At 33.8% G+C, this 22,358-nt stretch overlaps 1 protein-coding gene across 1 annotated transcript in view; it reads left to right on the top strand.

Moving 5' to 3' along the window:
* Positions 1 to 22,358, top strand: part of DACH2 (dachshund family transcription factor 2) — an 845,266-nt gene that overhangs the window by 720,123 nt on the left and 102,785 nt on the right. The window contains exons 9-12 of the mRNA XM_081792609.1: positions 8,767 to 8,915; positions 9,041 to 9,188; positions 14,374 to 14,520; positions 16,745 to 16,810. Of these exons, the coding sequence (XP_081648735.1) occupies positions 8,767 to 8,915; positions 9,041 to 9,188; positions 14,374 to 14,520; positions 16,745 to 16,810 (510 nt within the window). The remainder of the gene's footprint in view (positions 1 to 8,766; positions 8,916 to 9,040; positions 9,189 to 14,373; positions 14,521 to 16,744; positions 16,811 to 22,358) is intronic.

Genomic DNA, 22,358 nt, shown 5'->3' with positions numbered 1-22,358 from the left:
CTCTTTTGTTTCCTGATTCAATGTTTACAAATAGATTCCATTATACATTTCTTTTCATTGCAATGTAAATTGATTTTTAGAATCTACAGGTCTGTAGAGGAGGCTAGTTGATGTGTCTTTAATTTCATGCAATTATGAAAGCTGTGAAAATATATACTTAAAAGTAGTTATCATTTTGAAAGAGTTTCTTAAAATTGTACAGACTAGTTAAAAAATATTGTCATAGGAGGCAATGTTAATCATCTTTAAATGTAGCAAAATCTGACTTTTATATAGGCCAGTGATTTCTCAAACTGAGGTCCCAAACTACCAATATCAACTATCAATCAGGTACTCGGAAATTCAAGTTGCCAGGCCCTACCCTAGACCTGCTGAATCAGAAACTTCAGGAGTTGGGAACTTTTTAAAAAACACCTTCAGAACATTCTGATGCATGATAAAGTTTAAGAACAATTTCTGTTAAAATGCTGGATTAGTATCCCCTTCCCTTGTACCTTCCACTGATACTCTCTACTCAGATATGTTAACTAGGTACACACACACACACACACACACACACACACACAAAGCAAAGCAAAGAAATAACAGTGGTTTTAAAGTTAGTACAGGGGCGCCTGGGTGGCTCAGTCGGTTAAGCGTCCGACTTCAGCTCAGGTCACGATCTTGCGGTCCGTGAGTTCGAGCCCCGCGTCGGGCTCTGGGCTGATAGCTCAGAGCCTGGAGCCTGCTTCCGATTCTGTGTCTCCCTCTCTCTCTGCCCCTCCCCCGTTCATGCTCTGTCTCTCTCTGTCTTAAAAATAAATAAACGTTAAAAAAATTAAAAAAAAATAAAGTTAGTACAAGCAATTCCAGGTCAGAGCAATAAATTTATCTTCCTGATTTGTGCCAGATTAAGAAGAGAGGTCTCTTTCCTGGTTGATGGAAAGGATTGCACATTTCCCGACACATCCCCAAAGGCAAGGGAATTAAAAGCAAAAATGAATTACTGGGACCGGCAGAAAAACAAAGTGAGAAATCTGCTTTACAGCTTCTGCAGTCAGCCAGATTACTGAAGGTCTAGTAAGGGTAAAAGCAGGGTTATATTGAAAACCTGAAGCCATTTTAAAGATAAGCCAGCATAATAAAACATTATCACGTGGAAAGGTCAGCTAATTGATGGAAATGTATGTCCTTCCCACAATCTTCCCTAAACATATCTCTTTAAAACATCAGTTTCCTGGGGACCTGGGTGGCTCATTCAGTTAAGTTTTCTGATCTCATGGTTCTTGAGATTGGGCCCCTCAGTGCTATCAGTGTGAAGCCTGCTTCAGATTCTCTTTTCCTCCATCTCTGCCTCTCCCCCTCTCTTAGGCTCTCTCTCTCTCTCAAAATAAGAAAAAAATAAACTTAAAAAAAAAAAAAACAAGCCATCAGCTTCCTTCCCGCTTTAGCTCTTTTCCCATGCCTGCCTCTTGTTTGTCAATTTCTGACCCAGACTGTTAAATTATTACTTCCCACTCGGTTAGTGTTCTCCTCTCTGCAGCCTTTATCACAGAAGTAGCCAAGGTGGTTTTCTGGAGAAGGGACTTGCACATGCCTCTGATACTGTTTGGTTGTTTATATTAGAAATCTTTGTCTGTCTTTCAGTTTTTAGAGCAAATTTTGGTCTATGTATAAAGTTTCTATGGGTGCATGGTTGGCTCAGTCAGTTGAGCATCCGACTTCGGCTCAGGTCATGATCTCAGGGTTCATGAGTTCCATACTCTCACTGGGCTCTGTGCTGACAGTTCAGAGCCTGGAGCCTGCTTCTGATTCTGTGTGTCCCTCTCTCTCTGCCCCTTCCCAGCTCTTGCTCTATTTCTTTCTCTCAAAAATAAATAACCATTTTTAAAAAAAGTTTCTTTCTATGCTGTATCCTCAGACTTTTACTTATTTCTAGGCTCTAGTAAATATAGATCTACTTTAAAAAAAATTAGTCAGGATCACTTTATCTTTGATGCAATAATACATCATCTCAAAGATGATGGGGAAGTTTGTGTGTGAGCCAGAAATATTTATATTTTACTATTTTTTGCTCAAAGGACTATGATATGTAGACAAGTTCAATAAATATACAGTATATAACATGTCGTTATGACAACTCTATCAAGTATTTTTCAAAATTGCAAAATTTCAGTTTGTCATATCTGTATAATAATCATTGATTTTATTGGAAAGGCTGAGATTTGACCAGAAACTCTTTATCTCCACCTCCCCATTCTCCTTTTCTCTGACTATATACTTATAACTATATTTTAAAATGATATATTCATGTACCATCTTGTCATTTTGAATAGAAAGATACAATGGAATCAACCTGATGTTTAGAAATCTTACATCAAGTTTTAAGATTACCAGTCTCCATATCCAAAGTCATTACATGTATTGTAGACCCAGGATAGCTTCTACTGTAGATACTGAGAAGACACCAAGTGAGAAAAATTTTAAGACAAAGTTACCACTCTCATGAAGAATATATTGTAGTGAGATACAATATGTAACAAAAATAGTAAATAAGTAAGTTATATTGTATATTAAATGGTGATAAATATTCTATGAAAAAGAAACCATGTTAAGAGGGTAAGAATAGGGTGCAGACTGCAATGTTGAATAGGATGTTCAGTAGATTTCACTAATAAGGTGCCACTTGAGCAAAGAACTGAAGCCAGGGACCCAAAATTAAATGCATACTAACTCTAAAACATACCTTGTATTGTGTTAATTCTAATTCATTGATTTAACATTATTACCTTATTAAGTTATTAAACATTCTAGTAGAAGTTAAGTGCAGAAAGATGGCAGGACCATATCCACACTTCCTCAGTTTTGACTGGCAAAAATGTCTCCAGCCATCACCAAATGTACTTTGAGCTGCAAAATTACTCTCAGTTGAGAACCACTGACCTTGACTTAAGAAGTCTCCTCAGACCTTTGATAACTGACAAGGTAATACTGGCCTAATTTAGGGTGAAACCAGACTCATCTACTACCTAAAAAAGGATCTTGTCACATGTTTTAAGAGGTCTTAATGGATGCTTAGCTGGTCAAATATTTTACTATAGGCTCCTCTCCCACTCCTGGGAATTTTCAATTGCCATTTAATTTATCTAACAAACTCTTATTTTGCATTTCATTTGGGTCGTGATTGTTCTACAAACTTTACAAATAGTAGCTCATTAATCTTTATAACAACTTTATGAGATAAATATTATTGTCCTAATTTTACAGATGAGGAAATTGGGCACAGAAAAGTTTACTTTCCCAGGGGCTTGCAAATTATAGAGCAGAGTTTCAAACCTACACAGCCACGCTTTGGTATCTTTTGCTCTTCATCACTATACTCTCAGCTGCCTAGATTAACATGTAATATACGGTAATACTTAGAACTAGCTTTTAAAAAATTAATGTTTATTTGTTTTTGAGAGAGAGACAGAGTGCAAGTGGGGGAGGGGCAGAGAGAGAGGGAGAGACAGAATCTGAGGCAGACTCCAAGCTGTCAGCACAGAACCTGATGTGGGGCTCGAGTCCACAAACTGTGAGATTGTGATCTGAGCCGAAGTTGGACACTTAACTGACTGAGCCACACAGGTACACCAGCACTAGCTTTTTAAAGGCTCTGAGTTGTTCTGCTTTTATAGATTTAGCAAATAATAAAAGAAAACAACATACCCAGTGAAATTTGAATTTCAGATAAACAACGAATTATTTATTTTTTAGTATAACAAAGTCCCATAGAATATTTTGGACATAATTATGTTGAAAAACCATTTGCTGTTTATCTGAAATTCAAATTTAACTGAGCACCCTGTAATTTATCTGCTAAACCTTGCTTTAATTAAAATTGTTTATCATTGTTTAACACAGGTTTTTCAACACTAGTTTGAGCAAGGAAATTGTTGGCATACCTAATATCTTGGGGAAGTCCATGGGACTGTATTTTGATGACAGTGGGAACACTTTTCAGATAGAGAATGAATGGATTATTTTAAGTGCTTAATCCACACTACAGTAATTTCTCCCATGAGAGGCCCTTAACAACCTATGTCACATGATTTTACACTTAATTGTCTACTTCTATAACTTGTTGACATTTATTTAAAATGTATCAGCTCCTAAATGACAGGGACTGGGTATCATACTTGTTCCAACCCTTCACTGTGTACAATATTTATTATTAGCATGACATTTTATCTGAAAAATGATTTATTTCTAATTCATAATGTATATAGGAATCTGTTATGCCAAATTGTTAATCCAAAGATCCAGAGTAAACTAGGGCCATACTAGTTTTAGAAGTATTGTATCTCACTTTTTCAGCCTGGTAACCCTTCATTTTTTTGCTGCTAGTTTTCTGTTTTCATTTGTCAGTATTATTTCTTTTATCATCACTCTAAAGAAATATAATAATGTGAGGATCAAGATTTAGTTTTCCATATTTGATGATGGCAACATTTGAATCACAATTCAACTCAGAACACTGTTTAATAAAGAACACTTCTTTATATTAATGGAAGTCACATCACTACACAGCAGTTGGTCATTTTATTGTTATTGTTCTTCAGTTTGGAAGAGGGAAGAAGGTGTCTTGCTTGTGCCAAATGTAATACTGATGGCACCAACAAAGGAAAGTCTCTTGAGATAGATGTATTTAGGGGAAAGCACTCAAATGAAATTGTGAAATATAATTTATTTGTTAAAGAATAAAAACTGATGACCTGATGGCAGGTGGCGGCATTTTTCCACTGCTCAATGAGTCAGTGGTGTTTATTTTCTTTTTTTTAATTAATTTTTTTAATGTTTATAATTTTTGAGAGAAAGAGAGACAGAGAGAAAGCAGGGGAGGGGCAGAGAGAGAGGGAGCCACAGAATCTGAAGCAGGCTCCAGGCTCTGAACTATCAGCACAGAGCCCGATGTGGGGCTTGAACTCACAGACCTCGAAATCATGACCTGAGCTGAAATCAGCCATTTAACTGACTGAGCCACCCAGGCACCCCAGTGGTGTTCATTTTCTTATCCTGTATTACAATCCTCAGTCCAGAGGAAAGAGGAAACACTGAACTCCATGAAAAAGTGGGAAAATAAGCACTATGTTCACATAGAAAGTCTCTTGAAACCTTGACTTTTTTAGGGGGACTTTTTCATTCTGAGAATTTACTGTGTGTTTTTATTTTTTTCTACAAATAAAGTTTTTGTCAACTTTTTACATCTATTCGTCTGGGCCCTAAGGAAGAAATTCAAGTTAAGAGCTGGTTCTGCAAATGGATTCCCAAGTGCTATTACAAAGTATGGCAAGTTTGACCAACAGGCTCAATAAAAGTGGTCTCCACTTTGCTTCAGTAAATGAAGAGGTTGCTTATGTCCTCAGCTAGGTAGCAGTTTTCCTTTCTTTATCTTTTAGTTTATACTATTGCATAATGTGTGTTTATAAAGGTTTAAATATATAAAATTTGAACACAAGCCTTTTAAAGTGCTCAGTCAAAACATTTTCTCCCTGGCTTACAAAGAGATGCTCTTATTTAACTGACGATCTATGGTTCTAGTACTTGTCCATATGTAATTCATTGCCAGTTAGGATTTCTCAAGGCTACTGAATAAATTTCTACATAACAGTGCATGTATTCAAACTGAGCAAAATAGTGATGTCATACAGATGTGAAAACCTATTACAAGATTGAAATATATTTCCAATGCATTTATTACACATTTTTGTAATATATGATTTAAATGGGAAAAAAACCATGACAAATGGTTTGACACTTTTCACTAATATACAGCAAAACATAATACACTTTGACTAGCTTTTGGCCATTACGGTCCTTAGCATGCAATGTGACCTTAGTCTGAAAAAGCATGTTTGGTTAGCACAGAAACTTAATCATAAGAAGTCATAAGTAGAATCCTTCTTCTTTATTGCCCTTTTCTAGGACTAGGAAATTTATTGCTTGTGGGACAGGTAGGATATGAACAATGGGCCAAATAGAGTCCAGGGCTATCTCATCTGTGTGAAAACTACTGCTGAAAATCAATGTGACCCCTGCTACACTGTCATCCCAATTCCCACCTTCTGTGTCCTATTTGTCTTTTGGTAGAAGCTTAGATCTGTGTGCTGTCTCTATGTGTTTCTCTTGGGCCAGATTAACAAAATGAATCATTGCCTGCATACCTCTTATATTTCTATTCATTTTCCTGATGTTGACCAGGTCTTATGAAATATGATTCTTTTTGCATTTGATCCTCACTGCAGCAAGCAACACCTAATTCAACTGTGTCCATCTCTTTAAAGGAGAATAATGCTATTTTGAAATTTCAATCTACTGTAGAGCAACATTACAAACCATAGACCATGCAACCTGTCTTCATAGTCAATAGTAATTTTCCTTTCAGCCAATTTAATAGCATATCTTTCATCTCCAAATAAAAGACTTCTGGTAATTTTAATGTAATTATAATTTTGTTTTATGCATACTGAATATATTGCTTTCTTTTTTGGGTATCTTGTTTGTAGAATATCCCTCAGATTCTCACCGCTGAGGTTACATGTGCATAGAGTGATACATAACAAGGAATCCATTAATTTTAATAACTCTTCCCCTGATACAAAATATTTATTCAAAGGAAACATATTATCTCTGAATCGTAGGATGTCAGTGTTCTAACCGTGTAGCAGTTCATTTTGTAAAAATAGATCTTTCAGGCTACATAAATTCATACTTTAAGATTTTTAGACATCAATACAAAGGTATAGAAACTCACTAGTTATTATCAATAAATCATTATGAAGTTATTCTATCCACTTAATGCGATCACATGCAGAAGACAAAATGCTACCTAAATACAGACTTTAAGCAATACAAATAAAACATAATATTCCTTGGTTAGGTGTTGAGAAATGTACTTTAGAAGCATTAGAGCTGCTGCCAAAGATATTTCAGAATTGTTTTTTAATGACATATTTCAAATATTCAAACCTTGTAGTTGAAACAGATCACAGAATTTGTGATAATGTGCTAACTCCTTCTGGAATACTTCACCTCTACCAAAACTTCCACTGGCAAGGAGGGAAGTGGGAAAGGAAAGAAGGAAGGAAGGAAGGAAGGGAGGGAGGAAGGGAGGAAGAAAGGAAGGAAGGAAAGGGGTCAGGGTTAATTTTACATCAGGGAGTTGTACAAAACACATGAATCATGCATTTATAATAAAAATCTTATTTTTTAAGTTTTATGAAAAAAACCTGAATATGCTCATTATACCTTCTTGTATTAGAAGAAAATGAACAGGCTAGCTTATACATTTTATTGGATTATTTACAACCAATAAAATGCTTTTTATAACATTTTGGATTCAAATAATATGACAGTGTTAATTCTATAAAATAATTGCTTAGCACTTTTTATCCCTGTAGACTTTAGAAAATTACAAGTTGTAAAAAAATTGTAAAGGTGATCTCTAATAAAAACATCTTATTCAGAGATAATGCTGTCCCATTAAAAATTTCCAGAAGGGGGGCACATGAGTGGCTCAGTCAGTTAAGCCTTGGACTCTTGATTTTGGTTCAGGTCATGATCCCACAGTTCCTAAGTTCGAGCTTGGCATCAAGCTCCACACTGTCAGCAAACCATGATGACTATGAAATCTGTGTGGTTCAAGCTCTGCACACTACATGTATAGGCTTCTTGCAATTGAAAAATGAGATTTAACTGTATGATAAATCTATATTTCTGTCCCTACTGGAACCAGAACCAAAACATCTCATTAAACAACAATTCTATTGGTGTCTCTTTACCTGAAGCTAAGAGAGAATCTTGATAAAGTAAGGATAATGTGGGAGAAGATAATATAAAAATAAGGAGAAAAGATATAATTTGTGTTTTCACACCACAACTGATATTTTTTCATAAGTAATATTCTTCAAAATAAAAGGTAACACTGGAAATAATCCAAAAGCATGTCAACTAGTGAATAATTAAACAAAAATCAATATGTCCATGTAATGGAATACTTTCCAGCAATAAAAAGGAAAAAAACACTGATACATGCTACTACATGAATGAACCTCAAAAACATTATGATAAAAGAAGCCAGACAAAATGACTACATATTATATAATTCTATTTGGAAAATATCCAGAAGAGGCAATCCTATAGAGGCCGAAAGTAGATTAGTTGTTGCCAGGGGATGGGGATGGGAAAGGATATTAACTGTAAATGGGCACGAGGGATATTTTGGGGGTGATCAAGATGTTCTAAATAGATTTGTGATGATGGTCCCACAACTCTGTAAATTTACTAAAAATCTTTGAAGTGTGCACTTAAAATAGGTGAATTTTATTGTATGGAAATTAAACTTCAGTACGGCTATTAAAGAATGGAGATGATAGACTTGAAAATGAAAAAAAAGCAGTGTATGCATTACAAGAAGGATCTGATTATTTAATTTATAGGCATTCATAAACATATCATAATTTTTCTCCAAGTCTCATGCCTCTTTGGCAGTAAATGTTGCTTCATTTGCACTGATTATTTACTGAAACATTTATTTTGAGAAACTACAGGCAGCTGGTTTCTCAATACATATGACTTCCTATTATGAGTTTGCCATCATTTAGTTTTAGAAAGAAAATCTTTGTAAGATGCTATTAGAAGTAAAGGAAACAAAATTTTTAGCTGTTAATTCATGAACCTTCTGATAATAATTTCGGGGTTTTTGTTTGTTTGTTTTTCTTTGTTTTTGTTTTTGTTTTTGTTTTGCAGAAGAGGTACCATTTCAAATTCCAATGATCAAGTCACCCTTGGACAAGATCCAGTTGACTCTTGGACAGACATTACCTCCTGGATTCCCTGGACAATTCATTTTTGCTGATAGTTTGTCCTCTGTGGAGACTCTGTTGACCAACATTCAGGTCAACAATATTTCTATAAACAAAATAAATGTAATACAAGACATTAGCATCTACATAAATTATTTCATATTTGAGAAACTAAAACAGATAAGATGAACTGCATGTCATTTTCTGTACTTTGACAGGGCCTACTGAAAGTGGCTTTGGATAATGCTCACATCCAGGAGAAGCAGATTCAACAAGAAAAAAAGGAAATGCGAATGGAGCTCTATAGAGAGAGAGAAATTAGAGAAAACCTTGAAAGACAACTCGCAGTAGAACTTCAAAGCAGAAGTAGGTTTAACAAGTTCAATTACAGAATAAATATTTTGTTGTAGATATTTTCTTTTTTTCTTTTTAAATTTTTTTAAAATATTTATTTATTTTTGAGAGACAGAGAGAGATAGCATGAGCAGACGAGGGGCAGAGAGAGAGGGAGACATAGAACATGAAGCAGGTTCCAGGTTCTGAGCGGTCAGCACAGAGCCCGACATGGGGCTCGAACCCAGGAGCCCTGAGATCATGACCTAAGCCTAACCTAAGCCGCAGCTGGATGTTTAACCAACTGAGCCACCCAGGCACCCCTTGTTGTAGATATTTTCAATAGTAGTATAAATATTCTCAGGGATAGCTTAGAACTATTGAAAAATAAGCTAAGAATCAAATACTGTGTGTAATCCACAAGGTAAGATATTTATACTATTTCTCTTTATTATAAAAGATAATGAATTAGATCGACTTCAGGCTAGCTGCAGATTTGGAAAACATGAATATTCCTAGTTTTCTCGTAATTTCATAAAATACCCTGCATATAGATAATCAAATAAATTCTTATAGATGGAATGCTTACTCTTTGCCAAGGACAGTGCTGGATTCTGGGGATTTCAGATAAATAAAACTAAGCCCCTGTCCTTGAGAGATGTACATTTTAGAGGGCTAGTACAACCAACCAGTTAATTTCAAGTCAAAATGCAAGAGCAAGGATGCACAGTATATGTGGTTATATAGAGAGGGGGTAATTAGTTCAGCTTGGAGGGGGAGTGAATGGTTAAGGAAGGCTTCCTGACACTGACACTTGAAGCTGAGTCTTGAAGATCAGTAGGATAAGAAAGGGCATGAGAGTGCCTGAGTGATTTGGAGTTTCTAGACAGAGGTATCAGTGAGCATAGGCATGAATGCAAGAAGTCTCATACAAGGGCAATTATAAACAGTTTGTTATTACTGTGGCTCTGCATTTTATGAAGTGAATGATGGGAGATGATGGAGAAAGATGAGGGTAAAAGCTAGGGCACCTGGGTGGCTCAGTCTGTTAAGTGTCTGGTTCTTGATTTTGGCTCAGGTCATGATCTCAGGGTTCATGGGATCAACCCTGCATTGGGTTCTGCACTGACAGTGCAGAGCCTGCTTGAGAGAATCTCTCCTCTCTCTCCCTCTCTCTCTCTGCCCCTCCCCTACTCATATGTGTGTGCATTCTCTCTCTCTCTCTCTGTCTCTCTCTCTCTCTCAAAATAAATAAATAAACTTAAAAAAAATATGAGTGTAGAAGCTAAATTGTGAAGGACATTTTTTAACCATGCAAAAGATTAACTTGGATTTTGTCCTATAGGTGATGGAAAATAGACAAAGATAAGCAAGGGGATGATTTGGTCTGTGTTCAATTAGATCACTTTGGTGTTGAGAATATATTAGAGGGGGCTTGAAGTAAAACTAGAAACAAGGAAAGTATGTAAAAGGAGTTTGCTCTCATTCAGGCAATGGTGATGAGGACTGAACTAGGGTAGCATAAGTACGGATGGAGACAAAAGGGAGAGAATGGAGAAATAATGTTCACAAATAGAATTAACTTTTCAACTGTGGGTATCCATTAAATTATATACAGATATGGATAAAGAGACTAGTTTATTCCAAAACCAGAGAAAATTTAAAACTTCAACTCAGCCAATAATCTCCACCTTTTCCTTATATTTACCATAAAATACTAAACAGCAGCAAAAGTGATGATTGTGAATTTCATTCAGTTTCTTCTGTTCTCTACTTACTCTTCTACGGAAGAGTCACAAAGTAATAATTAAATAAAATAGTTAAAGAATGGGAAGGAAAGTCAATGAAAGGGAGAGAAAATCCACATGTAGATAATGCCTCCCTGAACAAGGAAGAATAATTCCAGTTGAATGAAATCCACTTACTTTACACTATACCAAGGTAGTATATTATACTCCAAAAATTTTGGCAAGTAATTAAAAACTTATTGTATATTTTACTTAAGACCTAGGAATAATTATTATTCCAGCTCAAAATATAAAGTCAGTCACTGCATTTAAAAAGAATTAAACCTCTTGGGGTGCCTGGATTGTTCAGTTAGTTAAGCATCTGACTCTTGATTTGGGCTCAGGTCATGATCTCATGGTCATGATATCAAACCCCACATGGGACTCCATGCTGAGCATGGAGCCTGCTTAAGATTCTCTCTCTCTCCCTCTCACTGCCCATCCCCTGCTCACGTGCTCTCTCTCTCTCTCTCTCTGTGTGTGTCTCAAAAAAGAAAAAAAAATTAACCTCTTCGAAAAATAAATAAAATATGAGGAAAAGAGGCTCAGTTAGAGGAACAGGTGACACTTGATCTTAGAGTTGTAAGTTCAAGCCTCACAATGTGTGAAGAGTTTACATACATATATGCAAATCTTAAAAACAACAGACTTAAAGCTCTTATTATCTTGCCAAAGTCATTAAATACTATTTAGCAAAAGCCAACCTGTCTTTTTAAAGTTTAGAAAAAATCATTTATTTCTGGTATTTGGTATGCAAAATACATTATTACGATTAGCCATCATAAAAACCACATTTTTAGTAGGATATTTTTTTATACTAAAGAACCTAATAATTATATCTTAAATATAATAACATTGTCAAATTGACTTATGTATATCTACTGCATAGAGTAAAATTGGCTTCCAGCTTTTAGATATGTGCTCATGACAATTTCTATTTACTAACTTCTCATAGACTCTTAAAAGTCTATTTTTATAATTACTATCATATCTATTGTCTTTTAAAAAGGCATAGGCATGGTAGATGTAATATTCAATATATTATCAAGTATATTCTGAAGTATTTGCATTTTATTAATGTAGCATATTATGATATAATAATAATACCACTGCTACTATCATTACTGTCACTACTGCTGCTACTGCTGCTACTACTACTACTACTGGCTAATACTTATCAACTGTCTGCTATGTTCTAGGCATTGTTTTTAACATTTTACATCTAGAACTAACATAATTATATGACACTACTCTGTTATCCTCATTGATTTAGAAAAAAATATCTACTTCATCTCTATGAAACTCAGTATCCTCATCTATTACAATAGATGAGCTTTAAAATCAAGTAAGTTCCTTTCTAGTTCCCTAAATATCTCATACCCAGGATAACTAACTTTTTATGACAAATGGTGAATGCTTGCTTTATCTCAAGTCATATGATTGAAAAGAAAGAGGGGGGGAAATTGATCTTATGGTTAAAAGTGACAACTGTCCAAGGATATAGAAAGAAGAGTAACTACATAACTATATATATGTATGTATATGTGTATATTTGTAAAACAATTATATATAATTGTTTATAATAACAATTATATGTAACAATTATATATAATAATTATATATAACAATTATATATAATAATTATATATATATATATATATATAGTCCCTATTACTATCTTTTTTCAATTAAAGAAAGTAATAAGACAGAGTCCCAGAAAAATGCTCATAGTAGGTTCTAAATAAATGATAGTCATTATCATTTATTGATATAATTTAAAATGTAATATGCGGTTGCTATGGAATTGTTGAGAGTGGCAGTCAAGAAAAAATTCTTGAGATATTTTATGGTGCAACTTAGTAAGTTTATTTAAGTTGCATGGGACAGGACAATGGGCAGAAATAACTGCACTTTTTGCTGTATGAAGCTGGTGATTATATGCTTAATGCTCAAAGGGAAGGGGGCATGCAGGGAGTATTACATCATAAATGTCTGTCAAATTTCTACTCATAAAACTGCTTTTTTAAGATTTCTCTGGTTCTTATCATTCAGATCAATATGGACTGTCGGTGAGATTTACAGGCAGTCATGAGACCCTTTAAGAAGGTAGCAACCAGGGGTGCCTGGGTGGCTCAGTTGGTTAAGCCTTCAATTTCGGCTCAGATCATGACTTCATGGTTCTGTGAGTTCGAGCCCTGCATCTGGTTCTGTGCTAACAGCCTGGAGCCTGGTTCAGATTTTGTGTCTCCTCCCCCTCTCTTTGCCCCTCCTATGCTCATGTTCTGTCTCTCAATAAATAAAAAAAGTTAAAGAAATATATTTAAAAAATTAAAAAAAATAATGTAGTAACTAGCACGTATGTTAGCATTATTGAAACAATGCAGGCTATAGGTCAGCCTTCTGAGTTAAAGGTGAACATTTTTTTTTTGCTTCTATCTGTCATCACTGTAACATTGTTTATACCATATGTAATTATAAATTTCAAGGGAATCAACATATAGCATATTTTTGAACCAATAATTTTACTGGAAGCTAACATTTGTGTTATCAAGGACATTAAGTTATATGTTAATTTGAATAAATCTAGATTGCTGGTTTGAATAATTGGTTGAATACTTTATACGAATTATTATAATTATAATAGTAAACTATTTTTATGTTCAGCCTCACTTAATAATCTTTCATCAAAAATAACAGAAACTATACATCCTCAGCGTCATTGTTTCAAGTTTTCCAATTTTGTTTTTACTTCAGACTTATGAATTTTTGACTCACATGAACATAAATTTACTTGGGTAACTGATTCTCTTCAAGGTGCTGGAGGTCATTTATATGAAAGACAATGAACTGTGAAATAAATATAATTGAAACTTAAATTAGTATCATAATTAGTTTAATAAAAATATTTAATTATATGTGAGCACTTTTAACATTTTTTAAATGTCATAAACATTTTAATTTTGTGTAATGCTTCTTGAATGTTTTTCTATCACCACAATGTCAATATCTTAATTTTTAAAAACTGATTCAGAAAGACTGTGAAGGTTGGTATGCTTAGAACCATGATGTGAACCAATAATTGCAGGATCCCAATAATTCTATCTAAAAAATTATCAAATATTTAATACTATCATTTAATGCATGTACTTAGTGAAAGTAGAAAATGATTTTCTACCGTTAGTGCCACTGCCATATAAATGTATATGTATTATAAAGCATACACACTGGAAAAGTGAAAGCAAAAATAAGTAAATCACGTGATTGAACACTCTGGTTGAGTCTAATGAGAATTGGAGTCTAAAGAAGCTAATCATATGCAGTAAATATCTCTCTCTGTATCTGTATCTATGGTTTATAATACATAAAAATTGGCAACGTATTTTATTTTATTTACCAAAGTTTTGCAAACGATTTACCTTTTCATGTTTTAGCTACCATGCAAAAGCGTCTGAAGAAGGAGAAAAAAGCCAAGAGAAAACTGCAGGAAGCCTTGGAATTTGAATCAAAACGCAGGGAACAAGTGGAACAAGCACTTAAGCAAGCCACTACTAGTGATGGTGACTTGAGGCTGTTGAAAGGTAATGTCTCATTTAAAAAAGATAGAGAGGAAGAAGGAAGGAAGGAAGAAAGTAAAGAAGGAAGAGAAAGAAAGAGAAAAGAAAAGAAAAAGGAAAGGAAAAGAAAAGAAAAAGGAAAAGAAAGGAAGGAAGGAGGGAGGAAAGGAGGGAGGGAGGGAGGAAGGAAGGAAGGAAGGAAGGAAGGGGCTTTGCTCAAGAATCATTAAAAAATCCATTTAAAGCCAAATGCTTTGGATTATTAATTAAATGTGTCAAAATAATCCCTACTCTGAGAGATACAAATAGTCTAGGAATAACAGGAAATCCTGCTGACTTTTGCAGTAGAAGCAGTAATATTGATAACATCATTGCACATAAAATGTAAGTGTTTTACTCTTATGTGGATCCTGAGAAACTTAACAAAAGACCATGGGGGAGGGGAAGGGAAAAAAAAGTTAGAGAGGGAGAAAGCCAAACCATAAGAGATTCTTAAAAACTGGAAATAAACTGAGGGTTGATGGGGGGTGGGAGGGAGGGGAGGGTGGGTGATGGGCATTGAGGAGGGCACCTGTTGGTGCAAACCAATTTGACAATAAATTTCATATTAAAAAAATGTGTTTTAGGTCCATTCATATTAAAATATGCTGATATTTGGTGTACTCTATTTTAATGAATTATAGGATCCTGATTTCTTTAATGTAGATTGCATCAGTGTTGAGGGTTTAAGGAGGACCTGGTTGAAAAAGAATGCTCTAAGTACATCCTGGAAATTCTGTGAGAAGAGAAGCTTCTGTCATGAAATCTCTTAATTCCAAATTTTTTATTACATTTTCAATTATTAAATCCCACAACATCATTTCAACTCATAGAATATTCAGGTTCTTCTTTCATAGCTCATTGACAGCTTGTATGTTTAACTGATATGTTAAATACACAGGTGTATATTAACTGATAGATATGTGTAACAAGTATAAGCCTAAGAATTTTATGCATACATGTATACATGCTCTATTCACATGTATAACACACACACACAAAACTAAAAGAGTGCTTCAGGGTCCTATATTAAAAATTAATAAAGAATTTTGTACAAACGTCAGTCATATTCTTTCTTTCCAAAAGTTCAATTCCCTTTTTACTGTGACTGTCTTGGATCATTGTGCTCACAATCAGTACAAATATAGTGCTAGATTATTTTAGCTCATGCTAACCATGCCTCATTGAGACACAGTAAAGAAAGAGTAAATAATATCTCACACAATGGGGCATCTTAGTGGGAGCCAGAATCCTTGCTTATCAAAGATTTTAAAAGGAACATTTCTTGAATAGCAATGGGACATATGTTCTGTGTACTCATTATTATTATTTGAGGCCCTGAACTTGTCATTCTGAAATGGTTTGACTTTTTTTTTTTACATATTTAAGATCCACCCATAAGTAAACTCCATTTAGGTTTAGCTTTTCTATAAAGCTGTATAGTATAAAGGAAAAGTATAAAGGAAAAACAGCTGTTTCTACAGCATGATGGGTACCTTGTATTCAAATCATTTTCTTCTCACATTAATCTTTGATGGCATTGGGTGATATGCTGCCATCTGTTATCACATTACCCAAGGGTGTCCAGGAAAATGTATATATACACAAATGCTCATATAATGCTATACTTTATGGATATGGATAACTTTTAGATAATCACATCTCATATTTAAAATTAAAAATAAAAACCTAACTCTTATTTCTCTTTCTTGAATTTTTTCAAAAACAATTCATGTGTCCCTTTGCCCTTATAGCCAGTACTGCATAAAGACCACAAACCACAATTTGTGTTTTGGTGTTCAGTACACTTAACATAGAAATAATCTTATTATCTACAGCATTTCACAAATGAAAAATATACCATAAGGATGGGGCACTTCCACTTATGCAATCTTATTCCACAGCCATGGCATGTTACTTGATAGTCTGAGGGGATTTTTATGGACAGATTATTTTCATGAGAATTATCTCTAGAGAATGAAATAAAAAAGTATTTACTATATATTTTAAAATATATGCCAAATTGTAGAATTCTGCTGCAGTTTATAATCCTCCCTTTTACCACTACAAAGAAATAGACATACAAAAACAAAAACAAAAATGCGTTCCAAGGTCTTGTGTTATCTATAGGACCAAAGTACTGGTTTCACTTTAAATGGAATCAGAAAAAACAGAATTGTGCCTTAATGTTAAATGTCACTTCTTTCAGATACTGGAATTCCAGATATTGAAATAGAAAAAAATGGGACTTCTCATGATAGTACCTCTATTCAAGGTACAGTAAACAGCATACTTCTCTCTATAACTGCCTGATATGAAGTGGGCATGAGCTCCTATATTGATATTCTTTATATAAGTAAAAGAAATAAGTTTAATTCTTACTTTATGGCAGAGGCAGAAGTATTCATGTGTTTTTTGAGATTATATATATAGGGACTAATAATTTTACATATACAATGTGAGCAAATTTCTTGTATGTTTAGCTGTTAAAAGGGTGTATATTTATGTGTTAGGCATATTCTAAAAATGCATAAATGTGAATATAATTTACCTTTCTGAAGTGTACAATAGTATACTTTAAAAAATATCACTACGGTTTGTAAAAACCACAATTAGAAAAATAAGAAACTATCAATATTTTTAAAGTGTTCTAGACAACATTTTTTATCAATCTTTAAATTCTGATGCTAAATTTGGATAACTAGAAACTGTCTAAATATGGAAATAAGACTACAACTTGTTACTCATGATTTTCAGGATTCCAATAAATGCTTAGATCCTTTAAAAATTTTAAAATACTTAGTAGTAAGAAAATATATAAAACAAGTCAATATAGATTTTCACTGGAGTGCAAAATTATCTAAAAATAAAAACCGAATTTAACCACTGGAGTTTTTCCAGTATGATTCTAATGGAGTTTTCTAGCCCTTTGGATGTAGATTACATTTACTTTCGTGTTTAATGTGAAGAAATTTCTCACTCAAATAAAAAAGAAAAGGCATCTCCATGAGAAAATTATTTCTTAACTTCAGAAAGGGAGACAACCATGGATATGTTGCTTGCTAGAGGTTTGACTAATCACTGCCTTTTCACTGTGTAACGAATAGATCTACAAGAAGGCAACAAACTGGATGTGACTGACAAATACATTTGAGGGTCACCATTTATCTGGCAGCTTCAGGAAATTTAGAAACCTTCATTCATGTAGAGTTGCCCATCATTTTTTACAAAATAAAGAATGTCAGAGCTCATGGATCTTCTGGTAATGCCTGATTCTGCTGCAGTTGGGTAGACCTAATAAATACCTTAAGTTTGCTAATTGTGAAAGCATGAATGTTTATTTCATTCAGTGAAATTTTTGCTGTTTCTTATCCCTCTTTTGTTTGCCTGCTTTCTTCCTTTAACTTAAAGCCTGTGTCTATGTGACCAAAGCCAATTTGGATGGGACTCAGTGTTTGTCCAATTTGCCACAGTTAAATTTATGAAGAAAACCCCACTAGTTGTAAGCTACCACTAGCTGAGGTTGCTCCCACATATCAGGGCCAAGGTAGGGTTTAATAAGCCTGAAGCATCTGATGCCTTCTTAATCAGTATAAACCCAGTCTTTAGGGAACATTGAGCTTGATTGTGCCCCCCTCTTTGAGTGGCATCTAAGGTCAGTTTTGGAACTGGAGGGGGTAAACCAAACATACCATCAGAGGGTTCTATCTTTATTATCTTTTAATCCTATATTTTCAAATAATTGCTGTTTGTTTAATGTATATGATGCCTTTAATTTGCAACAGTAACATCTTTCCCAACTCTGAATTAATACAAGCTTTTGAACTATCCTAAAGTTATTTCATTTCCATGCAACAAAAAACAGATATCTTACTCATGGGAGGTCAATTGGATAATATAAATCAAAAGCCTTCCATTTGGCTCATTTTTTTTTTTACTTTAACAAAGTTTGCAAAGGATGGCATTTGCATATTAATTTGTGATTAGGGGAGAGAACATTTAATATTTATTTTTCATTGAGCATACTTTTAAAAGTTCTACTTTTTGCTGGATAAACATGAGTAAATTAGTGTACCTTTAAAAGGGTTAAAGATAGAATTTATTTTAAAGCAATGGAATTAACTTTTATTATATTTTTCTAATTACAGGTCAACTTGTCTAATATTTTTGGTTAATATTGTCAATATATGGCAAAGGAAGGTGTGTTAGAAATTACTTATTGAATGTCAACCATTTAGGTTATATTATATAATATTCTTGATAAATGTGATAAAAATGGAAAAGTACACATTCTTATCTCAGCATAGCATTTAAGCACTGTAAATGATAAAGTTCCCGTCATCAATTTATGGAAGACTAGAGTGAATGCTTCATGTTAATATGACAGTAGAATCAAGATTTAATATCTAAAATAAGTTTGTTTTTGAGCAAAAAAAAATATTAGCCAGGGGAATAGATGCCTGAAAATATTATTAGACCTATCTTAAGGTGCAGTTCACAAAATCAGTCAATTCAAACAATTACCTGTAAATCCTGATAATATTAGTTATTATTTAAAATGCTCAGAATTCAAAAATTACTTTTATATGTATATATGAACTTCAGAAAATGTATAACACCTGGAAAACATAAAATACAAACTTAGCCATTATTTTTTCATTCTTTCTAATAGTTTTGCTCTTGTGTGTCATAGTTTTTATCTTTTGTGACTTACTTTGATACTGACTTCATCTTTCCATTTCTCTCAATTACCCATTTTTTACCTTGGAAGATTATTTCCTAATATTGCTTATGAGGGTCAATTCATGCATGCCAATCAAATTCCATTTCCAAAACTCATCTTTATCACAGCAAAGAATTCTAACATCAGTGAAGTGTTTTCTCTTTCTGTTGTCAATAGCTCTGCTGGATAGAAATATATCAATCACCTAGTGCTCTCACTTTTGAAATTAAATTAGTTCCAAAGGGATAGATCCTCAAGAGAATTTAAAGAGGAGTTGGAAGAATGTTAGTTGGTCATCTTTAAAAGTAATACAGTCTTATGATAATTTTCACATAAAATTTAGTACAGAGATACTTTACAGTAAGTTTCTTATATGTATTCTAAATCTCTTTAGCTTAGTTATTTCATGTCTTTTATGCCTTGAATATTGGTTGACAGACAAGGTATCTATGCATAAACCACCTTCTGATATAAGGATTTCTGTATACCTTATTTTAACAGTCTATTACAGCAGCTTCTTCTGAATATTTTAAGGTGATCAAACAATGAATACATACTCATTCTGATGGCTCTGTCCACTATTGCTGGAGGTGAAGGATTTGGTGGAACATATAAACTAACATTCTCCCACCCAGATTCCCATAACTCAGTTGAGGGCTTATAAGACAGTACATTAACCATCTTATCAACCAATCTCTGTTTCACATAAAATAAACATATAGGTATCATTAAATGCACCTTCAGATAAATGATTTTTGCAAATGACATTCAAGTACCATTTGTGTAGTGCATTTTTGCTGATAAAAACAAAGTAGCACAACTACAAATGCACTGATAAAAACTAAGACTGAACAGCAGTACCATTAACTAACAAAGTAATATTTTCTCTTTACTGTGTTATGCCATTTAGTTATTAACCTATTGGAAATCTAGTTATATAATCATTTTACTCCCTAGTCAAACTTCATAGTTTTTGCAAGCTTAGCACTGACAAGTGATTTCATTATATTTGATTACCCGCACCCAGATTGACTTAACTTCACTTGCACACCTAAAAGCCCTCTCAGTTTCTCAGATTCCATATTTGCACATTATGGCAACAGCTCCTTTAATTAATTAGCATGAACAGCAGTAACATGAACTGCTGAACAAAAAATAACAGCATTTTATGATCACAGGGAGACTTCCCCTTTTGCATGTTTATACCTTAGTTAACTTTTGTATGACTGTATTTCATTGTTAGGGGCTACTGGTGCAGTTGACAGTGCATGTTTCTTAAATTTTTGAGAATTGACACCATCATCTTAATAATAACAGATAAAGCAAATCCAGGATATGAAGCTCTTAAGTTTTAGAAAAAAACATAACAGACTTCATGAACTGACTTTCCAGTAATAAAAGAAAATCATAAAAAAAAGTTCAAGGGAGATAGCATCATAAAGTGCAAGAGCACAGTGACACATTACTTCTGTTTCTGTCATTGTATTTGTTTTTGGAAAAGAAAACAAACTAGCAACTGCTTTTCCAAGAGGAATATTAATCTCTGAATAATTTTTACATTTGCTTTTTTTTGCCTACATGTTTGACACACCAGAAGTAGATATTAAGTGCAACCTACATGTAAAAAGTAAACCCAAATTTGATGCAAAAAATAAATGTACTAAAAATTTTTCCCTGCTGAACCATTTTTGTTCAAAAAAATGTGAAAGCTTAGTCAGAGAATATACACTAACCATTGTAAAATACAAAATGCATGATCTCATCCATACAGCTCTTGGTGAAGATGCCGCTGAAGAATTAAAAGCAAGGTAAGGTAACTGAAGTGTCATTTGACTCTAAAAGCAGCAGACACAATTTTAACACTTCTTTGCTAAAAATACCCTTATTATATCTTACAGTGTAATTTAATATATATTTATAATGTAGAAATTTTAATATATACTTATACTATGAAATACATATGAATATGTATATTCTCATCTACTCTCTCAAAATCCATTTGAGCAATGTCTAGCCTTCCTTGACCTTGAAACTTCCTTATATTCTCTCTTTGCTGCTCATTTGGTAACCTAGAATAACATTTATCCAATGAGCTTAAGGTAGGATGCCAATATTTACTGAAAACAATTACACTTGGGCTAAGATTGTCATTTCAGAATTTTGTATAATAGCATAGAAAGTGATGATAGGAGCAAGTAAGGAGACTGGAAAAGATAAATCAAATATATTACTTGCCATGTATATGATATGACAAGAAAAACTAAAGGGAGAGAAGGTAGAATTTCTCTATAGGCTTTTCTACTAACTCCCACCACATTGTGCTCTACATCTTTCTCTTGGGGTTCCATAGACTACTTCCTGCCCTATCCTCATCAATCATTAATTGTCCTCCCCTTTTATGTCTTGTACTATGTTGGAAGGTATGCATAGGCACTTTAATATTCCCATTTTAAAGTCGAAATGATCTTTTGTAAAGTGTCTAGAGTGTCAGAGATTAGAAAGATTGTGGTAAGTGGGTCTTCTTTCCTCTTAAATGCTTCATTTGAGAGTAGGAGCCTTTTTACTACTCAGAGAAACATTACTACAACTGCCAATATAGAGTGAAAAAAATTATCACACACCCCACAGAGAAGGTTTGAGTAACTTTCTCTAAAGCAGCAGCAAGTATTTATTTCTCTCTCATTTCCTTCATCCTTCACCGGATTTTTTATCTTGATTAGTAGTACATCCCAGTCCATATCATACGTTTTTCTATGAAATACCTTTCAGATAACACACATTATCCTTTTAGTTCTTTCTTAGGAGAATGTAAAGACCTTACATTACTTGATAATTTAGGGCTTGTATGTCAAGGATGGCTTGCACCACCTACCATTGCATTGTTATCAGAATATTTGCAATGACTGAACGGATGCCACACTAATGATGATGCTAAAATCTCATCTACAGATCTAAGACTTAAAATTCCAGTTAATCTCACACAATACATGAAATTGTAGTTGTAGTGATAACAAGATAGTGGGAGTTACAAGGTAAAAAAGGTTGCTCTGCTACTCAGCATTTTGGAAGTCTATAGAACTAATTCATCAATCAGCAGATC

The sequence above is a fragment of the Panthera onca genome, chromosome X, assembly GCF_046562875.1.
Source record: "Panthera onca isolate mPanOnc1 chromosome X, mPanOnc1 haplotype 2, whole genome shotgun sequence".
In the NCBI taxonomy this organism is placed as follows: domain Eukaryota; kingdom Metazoa; phylum Chordata; class Mammalia; order Carnivora; family Felidae; genus Panthera; species Panthera onca.
Note: the sequence above shows the minus strand (reverse complement) of the source record. Positions and strands in the feature narration are given on the sequence as shown.